At 27.5% G+C, this 14929-nt stretch overlaps 1 protein-coding gene across 13 annotated transcripts in view; it reads left to right on the top strand.

The window, feature by feature from the left end:
- Positions 1–14929, top strand: part of LOC117170314 (protein hu-li tai shao) — a 132232-nt gene that overhangs the window by 72972 nt on the left and 44331 nt on the right. For 3 of the 13 annotated variants that reach the window (XM_033357010.1, XM_033357007.1, XM_033357009.1), the window contains exons 1-5: positions 4011–4293; positions 6562–6696; positions 6777–6963; positions 8928–9310; positions 13351–13797. In XM_033357010.1, the coding sequence (XP_033212901.1) occupies positions 4198–4293; positions 6562–6696; positions 6777–6963; positions 8928–9310; positions 13351–13797 (1248 nt within the window). In that variant the 5' untranslated portion in view covers positions 4011–4197. Of the gene's footprint in view, positions 1–349; positions 404–4008; positions 4294–6561; positions 6697–6776; positions 6964–8927; positions 9311–13350; positions 13798–14929 lie in introns of those variants that run through there. The other 10 variants (XM_033357003.1, XM_033357004.1, XM_033357005.1 and 7 more) reach the window with 6 other exon arrangements.

Genomic DNA, 14929 nt, shown 5'->3' with positions numbered 1-14929 from the left:
GAGGGCGTATACTTTGAATAAAATATTTGTTATCATTCTCTTGAAATAAATGTGTTTTTTTCTTGAAAAAATACCGGTTTCATATGTATACACCTGGTATTGCAACTTGGACTAACGAATTTCCGTAAAGAATTGTAATTTAAATGTATTTAACCAAATTCTCTATTCCAATTTAGGAATCTTTTAAGTATTTAAAACAAAACATATATATATATTTGTGTTCGAACAAAGGGCTATTTGCCTACCTTGATCCTAATTTTTGCCGTTTCTATACTCTCTTTAATTGACAGAGTCATTATTTAAGTTATGAAAATTTATTTCTAATCATTCCGTTTTATTTTTGTTTCAGGTGAGTGATCAAATTACAGGAGTTTAGAAATAACCATTCCAGAAAGTAAACGAGGTAATCAAATCTACTGCAGCTATATACATTTTTCACAGACTTCTTTTCTGTTTTTAGTCTAAAATTATAAATTAGGAAGCCTTAAAAATGCAGCAGAATGTTTTCTTTAAAATACTTTATTGTATAGAATCAAATCATTCATTCTCAATATTCAGGGTGTCTACGTAGCCCAGAAATGACTAGGAATTTTGTTTATTCGGAGCGTACTAAAAATGCAAATTAAAAGTGTTCCAAATATTTTCTTACTCTAATTCTGATTTGGTACAGGAAATTTGTTTAAAAAAAAAAAAATTCACACTTGGAATACGAAATTCCCAAAATAATTAAAATGTTGATTTGGGATAGGAAATAAATAAAAGGAAAATAACAAAAATCATGCAAAGCATTACAAATATGCTGTCTTGGAATAGGGTATTTTCGAAAAGAATTATCACTTTAAGTTGCTACTTACAATATTTGAGTAAAGAAATATAATATTAATTTTTGGGCATGGAATTTCTATGAAGAATTGCATTTTTTACTTGAGGACATAGAATTTTAGTAAGGAACTATAAAATAACTTAGAGACAGTCAGTTTCCGCAATGAATTAGATTTTTTATTTTGGGAGAGGAAAGTTTCTAAATGAATTATAAATCTAAAAGAGAACTTGGAATTTCCGTAAAGAATGAATATTTTCATTGAAGGCCAGGAAATTTCGGTAATAATTGTAATTTTTTACTTTAGCACAGGGAGATTCGGTAAAGAATTATAATTTGTCTTAGAGCAGGAAACTTTTAACCTGGAACGGGAATTTCGGGAAAGAATTTGAAGAATTATTTAGAAGAACGCAAAAAGAAAACCCCGGTTTCAAGTCTGATTTCATCACTATTTGCAACTTCCCTCTTCTAAATTTTTGAAAAAAGGATTGACTATATTTCTGAATAGTAAAAGAAAGTGTAACAAATAAATATAATACTAACTTGGAATACGCAATTTTGGAAATAAATTTAATTATGACTTTGTATAGGGGATTTTCTGAAAGAATTACGATTTTTGGACAGGGAATTTCTATGAAGAATTACATTGTTTACTCGAGGACAGAGAATTTTAGTAAGGAACTATAATAATAAATTTGAGACAGGCAGTTTCCTCAATTAATTTTTTTTGGAATAGGAAAATTTCTAAAAGAATTATAATTCTGTCATACAACTGGGAATTTCCGTAAAGAATAATAATTTTCATTAAAGGTTCACGTTAGAAGAGGAAATTTTGTCACAATTTAAAACTTCCCTTTTCCAAATTTGGGGGAAAAAAGATTCACTATATATCTGAATTATAAAAGAAAGTTTAAAAAATAAATATACTGACTTGGAACAGGTAATTTTGGAAATAAATTTAATTATAGATTTTTATATGGGATCTTCTTAAAGAATGATTGATTCACTTTAGTAACTCTTAGGATTCCACTTTTTAATTTTAATTTTGACTTTGAAACAGGAAATTTCGTTAAAATTTTTGCATAAATCGGGGAATTTTGTAAAATAATTTCAATTCTGATTTATAAAAAGGGAATTTACAAAAACAATACCTGTTTCAGGTTAGAATTCCTCAGACTTTTAAAATTCCTTGTTTCAAATCAGATTTTGTTTAAATTTAAAAATTCTTTTTTTTTGCAAGTAAACATTTTTAAGAATTTAAAACTTTCCTCTTCAAAGTTTTAGAAGAAGGAAGTTAATGTTTTTCTGAATTATTATAATAGAAAATTTTGTTAATTAGTACAATTCTGACTTGGAACTTTGAATTTTTGGGAATAAATGTAATTGTGACTTGGAACAGGGAATTTCCTTAAAGAATTATTAGTTTCACTTTAGGACAGGCAATTTCCGCAAAGCATTAGATTTTATATTTAGGGTATTATGTTAATACTGACTTAGAAGAAGGGAATTAAAAAAAAACTCCCTGTTCAAATTCAGAATTACGATTTTGTTCACAAACTTGTCCGTTCTCAATATAATTGTAATTCTTATGACCAAAAATTATCGGATGTTTCATCAAAGAATTATAATTCTCTTCTAAATCTGAAATCTTTAAAAACTAGTATTCTTATAAATGTAGCACATTTTTTGTGAATAAATTCTTCAGAATTGAAGCGTTTTTAATTAAAGATTTTAAAGATTTTACCTATTTAAAATTGACCAGTATTTTAGTAGTTATAGCTCCTTTTATTTGGATACAAAAGTCACTTTTTCGAAATTATTGAATCCCGCTGGTAGGACCATTGTAAGGAAGAAAGGATGCTAACGAAAAGATTAATTATCATTTAATTGCTGTTAAACTTTGATCGTACAAAGTACTAAATGGATTGATTAGCGTTTGGCAAATGTCTGAACCGGTGCGAACCGTGACTGTAGTAGGTCAAACCTGTGATGTAACAAAACCAGACTGGATGCCAGAGCTCTTCATATTGTCGACTAGTCTTTCGGAAGCTTTTCGAGTTACTGTTTAGGCTCCATGTTCTAAAAAAAAATGCGGCAACCGTGTCACATTTTCCGGATCTTTCGCCTCTCGATTTACTCAAAATTTACGCGCTAAACTAATCGAACCACCTTTTTTATCGTATTTTAAAATACCCTTGGTTTATTTTCTTGTACTCGAATCTCATAAAAGTGTGTGTAAGATGTAATCAATTATTAAACGTAATTTCTTATTTATATTAAACTTATATAAATTAAACAAAATTAGGACAGCTGTCAGTGTGTACTGTATAAATTTTTAATTCGAGTGAACATTTTGATACTTATTTTTGAAAATTAATTAAAAAGCATCGAGTTGAGATCTTTTCGAAAAATACAAAGGAACTCACCGGTGCCCAGCAGCTGCCTCTGCACCTGTTTCCTCCAAGTTTTTACATTTTGTACACGGAAATTAACTTCCGATCATATTCACCTCTAATTAAACCAAAAAAAAAAAATAATAATTTTTGTATTTACTAAATAATAGCAATCTTAAAAAGTTAATTTTTTATCAAATCAAATTACATCAGATTACGTAAAAGATGTTGAGTGTTACACAACAAATGTGTTCAATTTTGTAGCGAGCAGCTTGTTATTTAACGGTATTGCTATGTTTTTTTAAAGTGGATGCATAGAACTTAAGTTGCAAAACACTTGTCAGTTCTTTCAATTCATTTAATTACGTCATGGTTCATAAAAAGGCGTGTAGCATTGTCGCAGCACAAGGAATCGATAAAAAACGAAACGTAATCAAATCGAGTTAATGAGTAGCAAATGCCTTGTTCCTAATAATTAGACTTTTTGTTTTAATGTAGTGTAATAGTAAAGGAGTATAACTATTTTTAGTTGGTTTTTTTATTTTTAACTTGCTTAAAAAATTACCTGCAGAGTAATTATAACATTTTGTTTAAGTTTTTGTGATACTAAAAAAATGCAGCAGGAAGATGGTCTCACCTGGAAAGTTAGTTACGTCACAAGATGTGAAGTGCACTTTAAATATTCCTAATTGTTTGCAGATGATAATATAAGAGCAGTCTCGAGTATGTCTTGTAGTACGCAAAAGTTAGTTCCCGGCGATGTTTCATAAACAGCGAATCAAGATTAGTTTTCTGTTATTTTAATATTCACTAATTATTCGTTTGTTCAACTTTTAAAAACAGAAGAAAAATTGTTTTCAGAGTCTGTTTTTCTTATATAATTGATTACGGAGCTAAACTCTTCACACAGTTTTATAAATATCGTGTACTAAAAATAAAAATTAGGAGGAATAATTTTCAGAACGAAAAATAGACTAATAAGCAATGCTCCATCTTACTTTGTGTTTGAATATTGTAAATCGGGCCTTGTTAAATACTTTAGTGTATCCAGAAACCGAACAAGAAAATGACTCTAAAGTGGTGAGTTGCCTTTAAAAAATCAGAGTGTCCAGCGGATCAGTAAACCCGAAAAACAATGGGAATTTTTTAGCTTTGTCGCAAGTCCTATTTTTTATACTTTATCCTCTTTTCATTGTTTCTCCCTTCAAGTCGTTTAAAGGGTATCATAATTCTCTATGAAAGAAGTCAGGATTCAAAAAAAATTTTGTCAATTATCTAAGAAGATATTGCAAAAAATATTGCAAATTTCAATGTTTGTTGGAGAAATTTAAAGACATTTCATCTTTAGGGAAATTAAATAATAAAAATCAAATATATATTTAAAATAAACTAGCAGAAAAAGTATTTTTTTAATTGTTTTTTGCTTCAGTTTTAAATATATTGCACCATGCAAGTAAAATTTTTCATAATAAGGGTGTTAAGTTGATGTGGTTTTACAGAAATTTACCTTTAAAATTATTTAAAGGATATTAAAAAATGTTTATTACATTAGATTTTATTTAAAATTTAGGAAAGCTACTTTCGCAGAATCTTCTTTAAAAATGTTAAAAATAATTCCGATAGTTTTAAATCTATTTAAGATAAAAACTGTTCATTCTCGTATAATTAACATTTTAAAAACTTAAGCAATCATCGATAAACTAGTCACTTTTAATCACTTTTTTCAAATTACTTTTTCGTCGCTTCTTTGACTAAGTTAGAGCAAAGAACACAATATTTCTCCATTTTATTGAATTTTTGTTAATTCCTATTGAATTCTTTTGAATTAATCCTGAATTTATTAAAATTCCCTTGAAATACACTGAATTCAAGGAATATTGATTGGATTTTTTATTTTTTACTTCACCTTTTAAATACTTATGGATTTTATCAGATTCTTATTCATTACTGCTATTCATTCTAATTTTAATGCTATCAATGTAATATTTTGTATTTACAAACAAATTGTCAATTAAATTGAAATCGTTTGCGATTCACCCTGAAATCTTACTAATTTATCCTGAATTATTTGAAATTGTCTTGAATTTTTTAATTTAACCTGAACTTGTTTAATTTACTTAAATTCTTACGAATTGAGTCACTTTCGAGCTTATTTGAACACAATTAATTGCCTTTTGTAGTTTTTTTTTAATTCACCATGTATTGCTGGGCTTCATCAAATTTTTGAATATTTTTGCATTATTTTTCAACTCTTGAAACTCTTGCTATATTCGCTATGTTTCTCTAAATTCACGCGTATTTTATTTAATTCATCGGTTTAAAAAAGATGTTTCAATTCACTTAAATTTTGTTGGATTTTTTCTGAATTCTGTTCACAACTATTATAGTTAATTCAATTGAAACTTTGTTATTGTAAAAATTTAGTTCAATTATATTCTTTCAAATTCTTATGAATTTCCTGGAATTTTCTTTAATTCCCTTGTATTCTCTTGAGTTTTTCTAAATTCCCTTTCAATTTCACTATGATCAGTGGACTATTTTAGAATTATTTCAACTCATTTGAATTTATTATTGAAATTCAGCTTGAAATATTTTTAAATGTTTTGAATTCTTTACAACTCTCTTGATTTTGTAAAGTCTGAACCTTTTTTAATTCACTGGAATTCTATATTTCCTGGATTCTAACCAATTAAATGGATTTAAACAAAAATGAGTTTTTTCTTAATTTACCCTGAATTTTTTTAACATTCCTTGAATTCTTGGGTATTTTTAAAAATTATTTAGAATTCCTTTGAATTCTTCCAAATTCTACTGAAATCAGTGGAATATTTTGGATTTTTTTAATTGACCTCGAATTTTAATTAGTTTCATGGCATTCTTCTTGTTTCCCTGAAGTTGCTATAAATTCACTCGAATTTTAGATAATTAATGAGTTTAAAAAAATGTATTTTGAATTCGTTAAAATTTACCTGGAATTATTATAAATTTGATCAAATTCTTTTGAATGCAAAATAAGATATATTTTCTATATCTATATTGCTAAAATTCCCATTTATAAAAGTTCTTTTGAGACAACTTACAAAAAGTAGTCTTTAAATTGGTCGGGGAGGGGGGGGGGATGATATGCGGGAAAAAAATCGAGAATTTCAAATGGCCTGTTCACTAGACGCACTGAAGATTTATGCCAACTGGAAAAATATTGTTTGAAGGTGCATAAATCAGTCTCCTTTATTACCTCATGCCACATGTTGATTTTTTTCGTAACAGGAAATTTGTTCGGGAAGTAAATATGATTGCTAGAAACATTATGCAGTGTTAATTATGTAACTTTTTTTTTTTCGATTGCAGACAGTATTAGTTGGTAAAAATCAAAAAATGGCGGACACAAGTCAACCAGAGCTCTCCGAGCCACACACTAATGGAGTCGTCGATGGCCTGACAGAGGAAGAAAAGAGCAAGATGAGGCCTGCCGATATCGACGCAGTAAGTTTGAAAAAAATTTACATTTTTAGAACCAATTTATTGGCAAAAAATTAAGAAAAATCAACTTCCTATTTTTGCAGGACATGCGAGAGATGGAGAGGAGAAAGAGAGTGGAGATGATGATGAACTCAAGGCTCTTCAGAGAAGAACTAGAACGTATTATCGAAACACAAATGAAGGACGGCTCAGGACCTTCTGGCCTTTTGCAACAAATTTCAGAAATGATGGGTCCGCAGGGAGCTCGTTTCAACGCCAATGTATTCAAAAGTAAGTTCTGAACTAGTTGTGATTCACAAAAATTACGAGAATAAAAAACAGGGTTGCCAAAAGTCAGGAAAACCTAAAATTTAGGAGAAAGACATGGGAATTTTATAGGTCAGACAAAAGGCATGAATTTTTTTTTAATCTTGCATATACCAGGGAATTTCTATAAGAAGCACTTTTAAAAACTGTAAAGGACAATACATTTTAAAATGTTTTTTTTTTGTTTTGTTTATTAAATATTCTACGTTAAACATGATACAAGATTGTAAGTTTGGCCTTTGAATATTGTTCATTGGTCAGGGAAAAGTTAGAGCATTTTGAAAAGGAAGTTTGTGGGCTACCCTGATATAATATTTTTAATAATTTATTTACCTTTTATTTCCATTTTTTTATTTGCTTTCTCAGGATTATATTTTTAGTTGAAAATTTTATAATATGGTTGCAAATTCACCATTTTTTGACAAAGTCATCCTCTTTTGTAGAGATTTAATCTTTTTGTTGAAAAATATAAATGTTTGGTTGAAAATTAGTCTTTTTGGTTGAGGATTCAACTATTTTGTTTAAAAATTTACCTTTTTTTATAATATTAATCTATTTTTAATGTTAATTTAAAAAATAAATTTCAATTAAAAATTCATTCTTTTTTTTTAAAGTTCAACTACTTGGGTCAAAGTTAAAACACTTTGTTAAAAAATAATTTCTTTAAACATTCATCGTTTTAGTTGAAAATTGATCTCTTTGGTTAAAAATCAAACTATTTTGTTTAAAATTTGACTGTTCGCTCGAAAATTAATATATGCAGGTTGAAAACCCAATTGTTTTGTAGAAAATTTGTCGTTTTTTTGTAAAAGTTGAACTAATTTGATAAAAATTACTTTTTTCGGTTGTTGATAATTTAGTTTTTTACTGAGAACTTAACTTTTTCATTTTTGGTTAAAAATTTATTGTTTTTAATTTGAAGATTCAACTAGTTGTTTGAAAATTCATCTATTTGGTTTAGAATTGATCTTTGTTCATTATGCAACTGTTTCTTTTTTTAAGTTTCATCTTTTTAGTTTTGAAAATTCTACCATATAATAGAAAATTCAGCTTTCTTTAAAAAAAAAGTAATATTTTTTGGTCGAAAATTCTACTGTTTTTGTTGAAAATTCGACCTTTTGGATTGAAAATTCTTATTACATGGTAGAAAAGTAATTTTTCTAATTAAAAGAAGTAAATTTGACATTTTTAAATTTTAATTTGAATCTTTTTGTTAAAAAATAGAACTGTATGGTTGAAAATTAATCTTTTCTGGTTGAGGATTCAAATATTCTGTTTGAAAATTCAACTTTGTTATTAAATTAAACTTTTTTTTATATCAAATTAGAAAATAATTTTTTTTAGATTGAAATATAATAATTTTTTTTGTTAAAAATTGATTTTTTTAAATTGAAAATTCAAATACTTGGCTATAAGTTAAACTACTTTGTTAAAAAAGAATTTATTTCGTTTGAATATTCATGGTTTTAGTTGAAAATTAAACTATTTTATTTAAAATTTGCCTTTTTAGTAGAAAATTAATATTCGCAGGGTTGAAAAATCAATTGTTTTGTAGAAAATTTATCTTTTTTTTATCTCTTTTTTTTTATTTAAAGATTCAGCTATTATTTGAAAATTCGTTTGGTTGAAGTTTAATCTCTTCGGTTCAAAAGTTCGATCATTTGATTCCAAATTCAACTTTTTTTCTTTAAAATTCATCGTTTTTCGTAGAAAATTCCATTGTTTTTATTGAACATTCGCCCTTTTGGATTGAATATTCCTGTTTAATGAGAGAAACGTAATTTTTTCTTAGTTGAAGTAAATAAATTTGAAATATTTTTATTTAAATTTGACCCAGGGAATTTTTTAATTAATTTTTGCGGCAACCGTGAAAAAAAATATGCAATTTTTTAATCATATTTTTCAACGTTCACCAATCCTATTTGCAGATTCAAACTGTGTCGTGCCTATCAACGATATTCGCGGTGTTGAAAGCATGGGTTATGCAAAAGGCGAAAAACTTTTGCGCTGCAAGCTCGCTGCAGTCTTCAGATTATTGGATTTGTATGGATGGACGCAAGGAGTTGGTGGCCAAATCACCGCACGTCTCAACCAAGACGAAGAACATTTTTTGGTGAACCCATACGGATTGCTGTATCACGAAGTCACGGCTTCCAGCTTAGTCAAGGTCGATATGCAGGGCGCGGTTGTGGAGCAAGGAACGACAAATTTTGGGATTCATGTGACAGGATTCCAACTGCACTCCACAATACACGCTGCCAGACCAGACATCAAGTGCATCGTTCACATCGCCACTCCGTCCGTCACAGCTGTAAGTCAATTTCCACAATTGTCTACCATCGAAATCAAATTGTTGACTTTATTATACCCTCGCGAAAGAATATTATCGGAAAATCAGTATACTCAGACCTGAAATGAATTTCGTATCATTTTTTGCATTTTATAGGAAAATCATTATGCATATACAGGGGTGTCTGTCCTACCTGAAAATCCTTGAATTATCAGGGCATTTTTATCTGCCTAGAAAAACTTGGATTAGTTAAATTATTGTCTTGTTCAATTATGATATAATTCAGTTTAAAATGCGTAATTTAAAAAACTGTCCATTTCAGATTTTAATTTTTAGGCGTACATTTTAAGTTAAAAAATATTTAAATGCAGTTTTAAGGACCTCAACAATTTAAAATTAGAAGTTTTTAAAATCGAAGGTTTTTTATTAAAAAAAAAAAAAAAAAAAAACCATTTAGTTGATCAACTGTAAATATAAATTAATTAATGATCTTTTAAATTAAATTGTAACTTAATAGTTAAACAAATGTAAACGCCGGATTGAAACTTTAACAACTATTTTCAATTTAAAAAGAGCTAAAAAATAATATATTCATAGTTAAAGGCATTTGTTAAATTTCAAATATAGTTTCTGTCTGAAATATTCCATTTTTAAACCATTCAATTTGAAATGTTTTAATTAAGAAAAAGAACAATTACCTAATATTTATAAATATCATTTTGAAAAAATGTTAATTCATTGATTGAATCTTTCATTTTCGACATAAAAAACGGTAACGTGGATTTATATTTAAAGAACGTTTAAACTTTAAATTTAAAAGTTTAAAATTCAAGAAATCCACTTTGAGGGCTTTAATTGGCAGCTCAGTTTTCATTACTTCAAATGGAAATATTTTTAGCTTAAAAATGGTAATTGTTTAATTTCATTGACCGTGAAAAATATTGGCGAACCAAGAGAAATCGGAGCATTTTTTCCTTTGATTAAAACTGCCACCCTGAGCTTTATATCACTATATTTAACTATTTTGTTTAAAATTCGTTTCTTTTTGGTTTAAAACTATTTTTTTCAGCTGAAAGTTTAGCTATTCCATTTTTCTTTAAAAATTTATCGGGTTCACCTAAAAATTCCTGCATCTGGTTGAGAATATATGTGCTTTTTTTTAATTGGTTCTTTTTGTAGAAAATTAATCTTCCTAATTGAATATGTATCTTTTTGCTTGAAAATTCAACAATTTTTTCTTCTAGTTAAAAAATCAATTCATGTTACACATTCGTCTTTTTAGTTGAATTTTTGATTAAAAATGTCTTTTTCGTTTGAAAATGATTAGAAATTAATTTTTTTGACTAAGTGTTAATTATTTTAATTGAAGATTCATCTGTTCATGGAAAAATGAACTTTGTGGTTGAAAATTCATTTTTTCTTTGTCTGAAAATAAAGTTTTTTTTTACTGAAAAGTAAACTATTCCGACTATTTTCTTAAATTTTTTGTTGTTTTGTTAAAATTAACTTTTTCTAGCTAAAAACTTGATTGTTCCAGTTGAATATCCCATCATTTTATTTCAAAATTCATCTCTTTTATTAAACATTAATTTGTTAACTATTACATTTTTTGTTAAAATATGAATTTTTATTAGATGAAAATTCGTATACTTTGTATAAATTAATCTTCTTGGTTGGGAATTAATATTTGGGTTTGAAAATTCAATTAGTCTAGGTAAAGATTAATCATTTTAGTTAAAAATTATTATTTTTTAGTTGCAAATTAAACTATTTTGTGAAAAAAATCATGTATTAGTTTCTTGAAATATTCTTTTTTTTCGCAGAAAATAAATCTTGTTTGAAAATTCAACTTTTTCGCTGATAATTCAAGGATTCTAGTTAATTATTCATCATTTTAGTTGAAGATTCATCTTTTTGGTTGGAAATAAAATTAATCTTGTGAAATAAAATTAAACTGCACGTGCGCTTGCCGCGCGATTGATGACGATTCCTACAAAAAATATTGAAAGCTCCAGGGTGTCTATATTATCTAGAAAACTTGAAGATGACAGGGAATTTTTATATACCTGGATACACCTGGAAATGTCAGGGCATTTTTTCGAGAGCATGCTCATTTTTTACAAGTCAGATATAACTTTGAATAACAATAATTCTATTTTTAGTTGAAAATTTATCGTTTTAGTTGAAAATTCAAGTATCTAGTTGAAATTTCACGTATTTCAATAAAAAATTCATTCCTATTGTTAGGAAATTAATTTTTGTGATTCAAAATTCATCTTTTAGCTTAAATAGTCAACAGTTTCTTTCTATTTTTTTCTCTCTTGACTGAACTTTTTTTCTTAATTGAAAATTCAACTCATGTTAAAAAGTCTTCATTTTCTGTTGAATTCAGCTGTTTTTTATTAAAAGTTAAAATCTTTTTTTGCTGAAATATCAACTACTACATTTTTCGTTCAGAGTTCATCTTTTTTTTGGAATAAAAAATTTAACTCATTGGTTGAAAGTTAAACCCTTTTGCTAAAAATTAACCTTTTGGTTAAAGATCCATAATTTTAATTGAAAATTCTTCCCTTTCGTGGAAAATGAGCTATTTTATGGAAAATTCATTTTTTTCTTTAGCTGAGAATTAATTTTTTAAATTAAAATTGGGTAAAAACGATTTTTTTAATTTAAAAATAATTTATTACAGTTAAAGCTGCTTCATTTTATTTGTTATTTTTTTAATTTTTAGTTTAAAATTCATCTATTCCAGTTAAAGATTCTTCATTTGAAGTTGAAAATTCATGAGTTGAACTGATTTATTTATATCAAGATTCAACTACTTGGTTGATAATTGAACCTTTTTTTGGTTGAAAACTCAAACATTTGATTGAAAATTTATGTGTTTTGTTAAAAATAGACGATTCATCATTTTAGTTGAAAATTCATCACTTTAATTATAAAATCGTTTTTTATGTGGCAAATTAATTTTTCTTAATTGAAAATTCCACTTTTTGTTGAAAGCAGATCCTTTTTTAGTGCGAAATTCAACTATATTTGGATGAAGATGAATATTTTTAAGTTGAAATTTTAACTATTTTTATAGAAAATTAATCTGGTTGAAAATTTAACTATTTGTTTAAAAATTCATTTTGTTAAAAATGCCGTATTTTTACTTGAAAGTTAGGACTTTTAAGCGTTTTAAATAGAATGTAATATAGTAGCCATATCAATTTTACCTGAATATGCATTGAATTTCAAGTTTTAGAAGATAAAATGAAAATGTTAATATTATCAAATTCATGATTTCAGGGAAAAATTAAAGAAATTATTAATTATCTTTTAATATTATTCAATTATTTTATTAATCGACGGTGTAAATATATTTAAGAATATCTTGTAATATAATTTTGCAAAGCTTTCGAAATGAAGTATATTAATTAAATCCCTGGAAACTAAAAAAAAAACATTGTAATAAACTGACATTTTCGATGTATTCTAATTATTTCGATCCATTTAAAATAATTTGGTTAAAAATTAAGCTCAGTCTATAAAAGTATCAAAATATAATGAGGCGGCGAAGACACAATGTCAAACCTATGTAGTAATTATATTTTATATAGAAAACAGCACCAAAAAAAAACGAAACTTTCTTTACATTCCTTTTTGTTTCTTTCGACAAAAAACATTGAAGAAAGATATTTTTGACATTGTGCACCCCTAGCCACATTATTTGTACTTATGTTTTATACTTTGCATAATTTGCAGGTAAATTGTATTGAATTTGCAGAAATAATTGGCAAATATCAGAAAAGGCTTCTTGATTTCATTCGAATCTTTGATTCCGTACTATCAAAAATTATACCTGGAAAAAAAACTTAAGATATCTGAAAAAATCCTGGAATTGTGAGGGAATTTTTTTCCAGGATTTGAATAGACACCCGGAACCCTTAAAATTTTTTAAATCTCTTGACATTTTTTGGAATCTGCTTAAGTATCTTAAAATCCCGTAAAATCCTTTAAAAAGTCTTGAAATCCGTGTAAATTATGCGTACCTAAATCTTCAATTCCTTGTATTACAGGTCTCATCCATGAAATGCGGTCTTCTTCCACTCGGTCAAGAAAGCATAGTAATAGGTGATGTCAGCAATCATCAATACATGGGCGGTATTTTCGAACCCGAAGAGAGAGAGAAGATATCGAGAAATCTGGGCCCAATCAACAAAGTCATGCTCCTGACCAATCGAGGTGCTATTTGCTGTGGAGCGACAGTCGAGGAGGCATTTTTCAACGTTTACAACACCGTGCTCGCCTGCGAAACCCAACTGAAATTGATGCCAGCTGGATTAGACAACATGAACCTCATCTCCGAGGAATCGAAGAAAGCTATTTTCGAGGCTTCCAGAAAACCACTCATTCCCCAACCCAGTTCAGTTGCTGAACCTTCTCCACTCGCGGAAAAGCTGGAGAAGCGATGGCGAATCGGTGGCACGGAATTTGAGGCGCTCATGCGAATGCTTGATAATGCTGTAAGTATTTTTCTGCAAAAAAAAAAAACAATTTTAAAATGTTGAATTGTAATTTTTTGTAAAACAGGTGTTATAATAAGTGCAGGGTGTCTAGTGACCTGGAAAACCTTGAAAACCGGGAACACTCCTGGAATTTTTTTAAACCTTGAAAACCTTGAAATCTCCTTGGTATTTCCACTAAAACCTTGAATTTGAATTATCCTTTTTCTTTTCTTTTAAAACAATAATTTTATGGAAATGCGAAGTTTAATTTAAATCTTTTAGTCTATTCTGAAAGAAACATCTCGTTTAGAAAAAATCTTGCTGCTGAACATTTTCTTATTCGTGAAGAAATAATTTAACTTTTGTTTATTATAGAATAAATCAAGATATTTCAAGACACTTTTTGTTGAGGTGTTCAACTTAGAAATTATAAAAATCATTAGTTCAAAATTTCGATGTTAATTTAGTTTCAGAATTAGAATAAATCATGGCCATACAACGGATTTTTCGAGGGGTTGAAAACTCGGTTTTTGAGTGTACAACAGATTTCAAAATGTTACAAAATATTTCTAAAGATTTCAAAATATTTCAAACTTTAGCGAATAAAAAAAAAATGTTCAAACAAAGATTCAAGAAAGATCTTATAAACATTTCAAAAGATTTCACAAAGATTTCAAGGATTTCAAACATTAAAAAAAGGCTGTACACTAGATTAAAAAGTTTTTACAAACATGCCCCCAAGATTTCGAACATTTCATGAAGATTTGGAACATTTCACAACGATTTTAAAACTTAAAATGAGTTTAAATATTCAAAAAAGGGTATGTTAAATCACATTTCTAAGATTTAAAAGATTTTAAACAATTCCAAATTTTTTTAAGAGATATCAAAAGATTTCACTAAGATTTGTAATAATTTAAATAATTCCAATGAATTCACAAAGGTTTCGAACATTTCGCTAAGATTTCGAACATTGCACAAAGATTTTAAAGATTTCAAAATATTTCAACGATTTTGAATAACTTCAAAATTTTTTAGGAGATGTCAAAAGATTTCACAAAAGTTTCAAAGATTTCATAAAACATTCATAAAAATTTCCAAACAATAGGAGAATTTCAAAGATTTCAACAAGGGTGCAGAACACCAGATT

This window comes from Belonocnema kinseyi, chromosome 3 (genome assembly GCF_010883055.1).
Source record: "Belonocnema kinseyi isolate 2016_QV_RU_SX_M_011 chromosome 3, B_treatae_v1, whole genome shotgun sequence".
In the NCBI taxonomy this organism is placed as follows: Eukaryota; Metazoa; Arthropoda; class Insecta; order Hymenoptera; family Cynipidae; genus Belonocnema; species Belonocnema kinseyi.
Note: the sequence above shows the minus strand (reverse complement) of the source record. Positions and strands in the feature narration are given on the sequence as shown.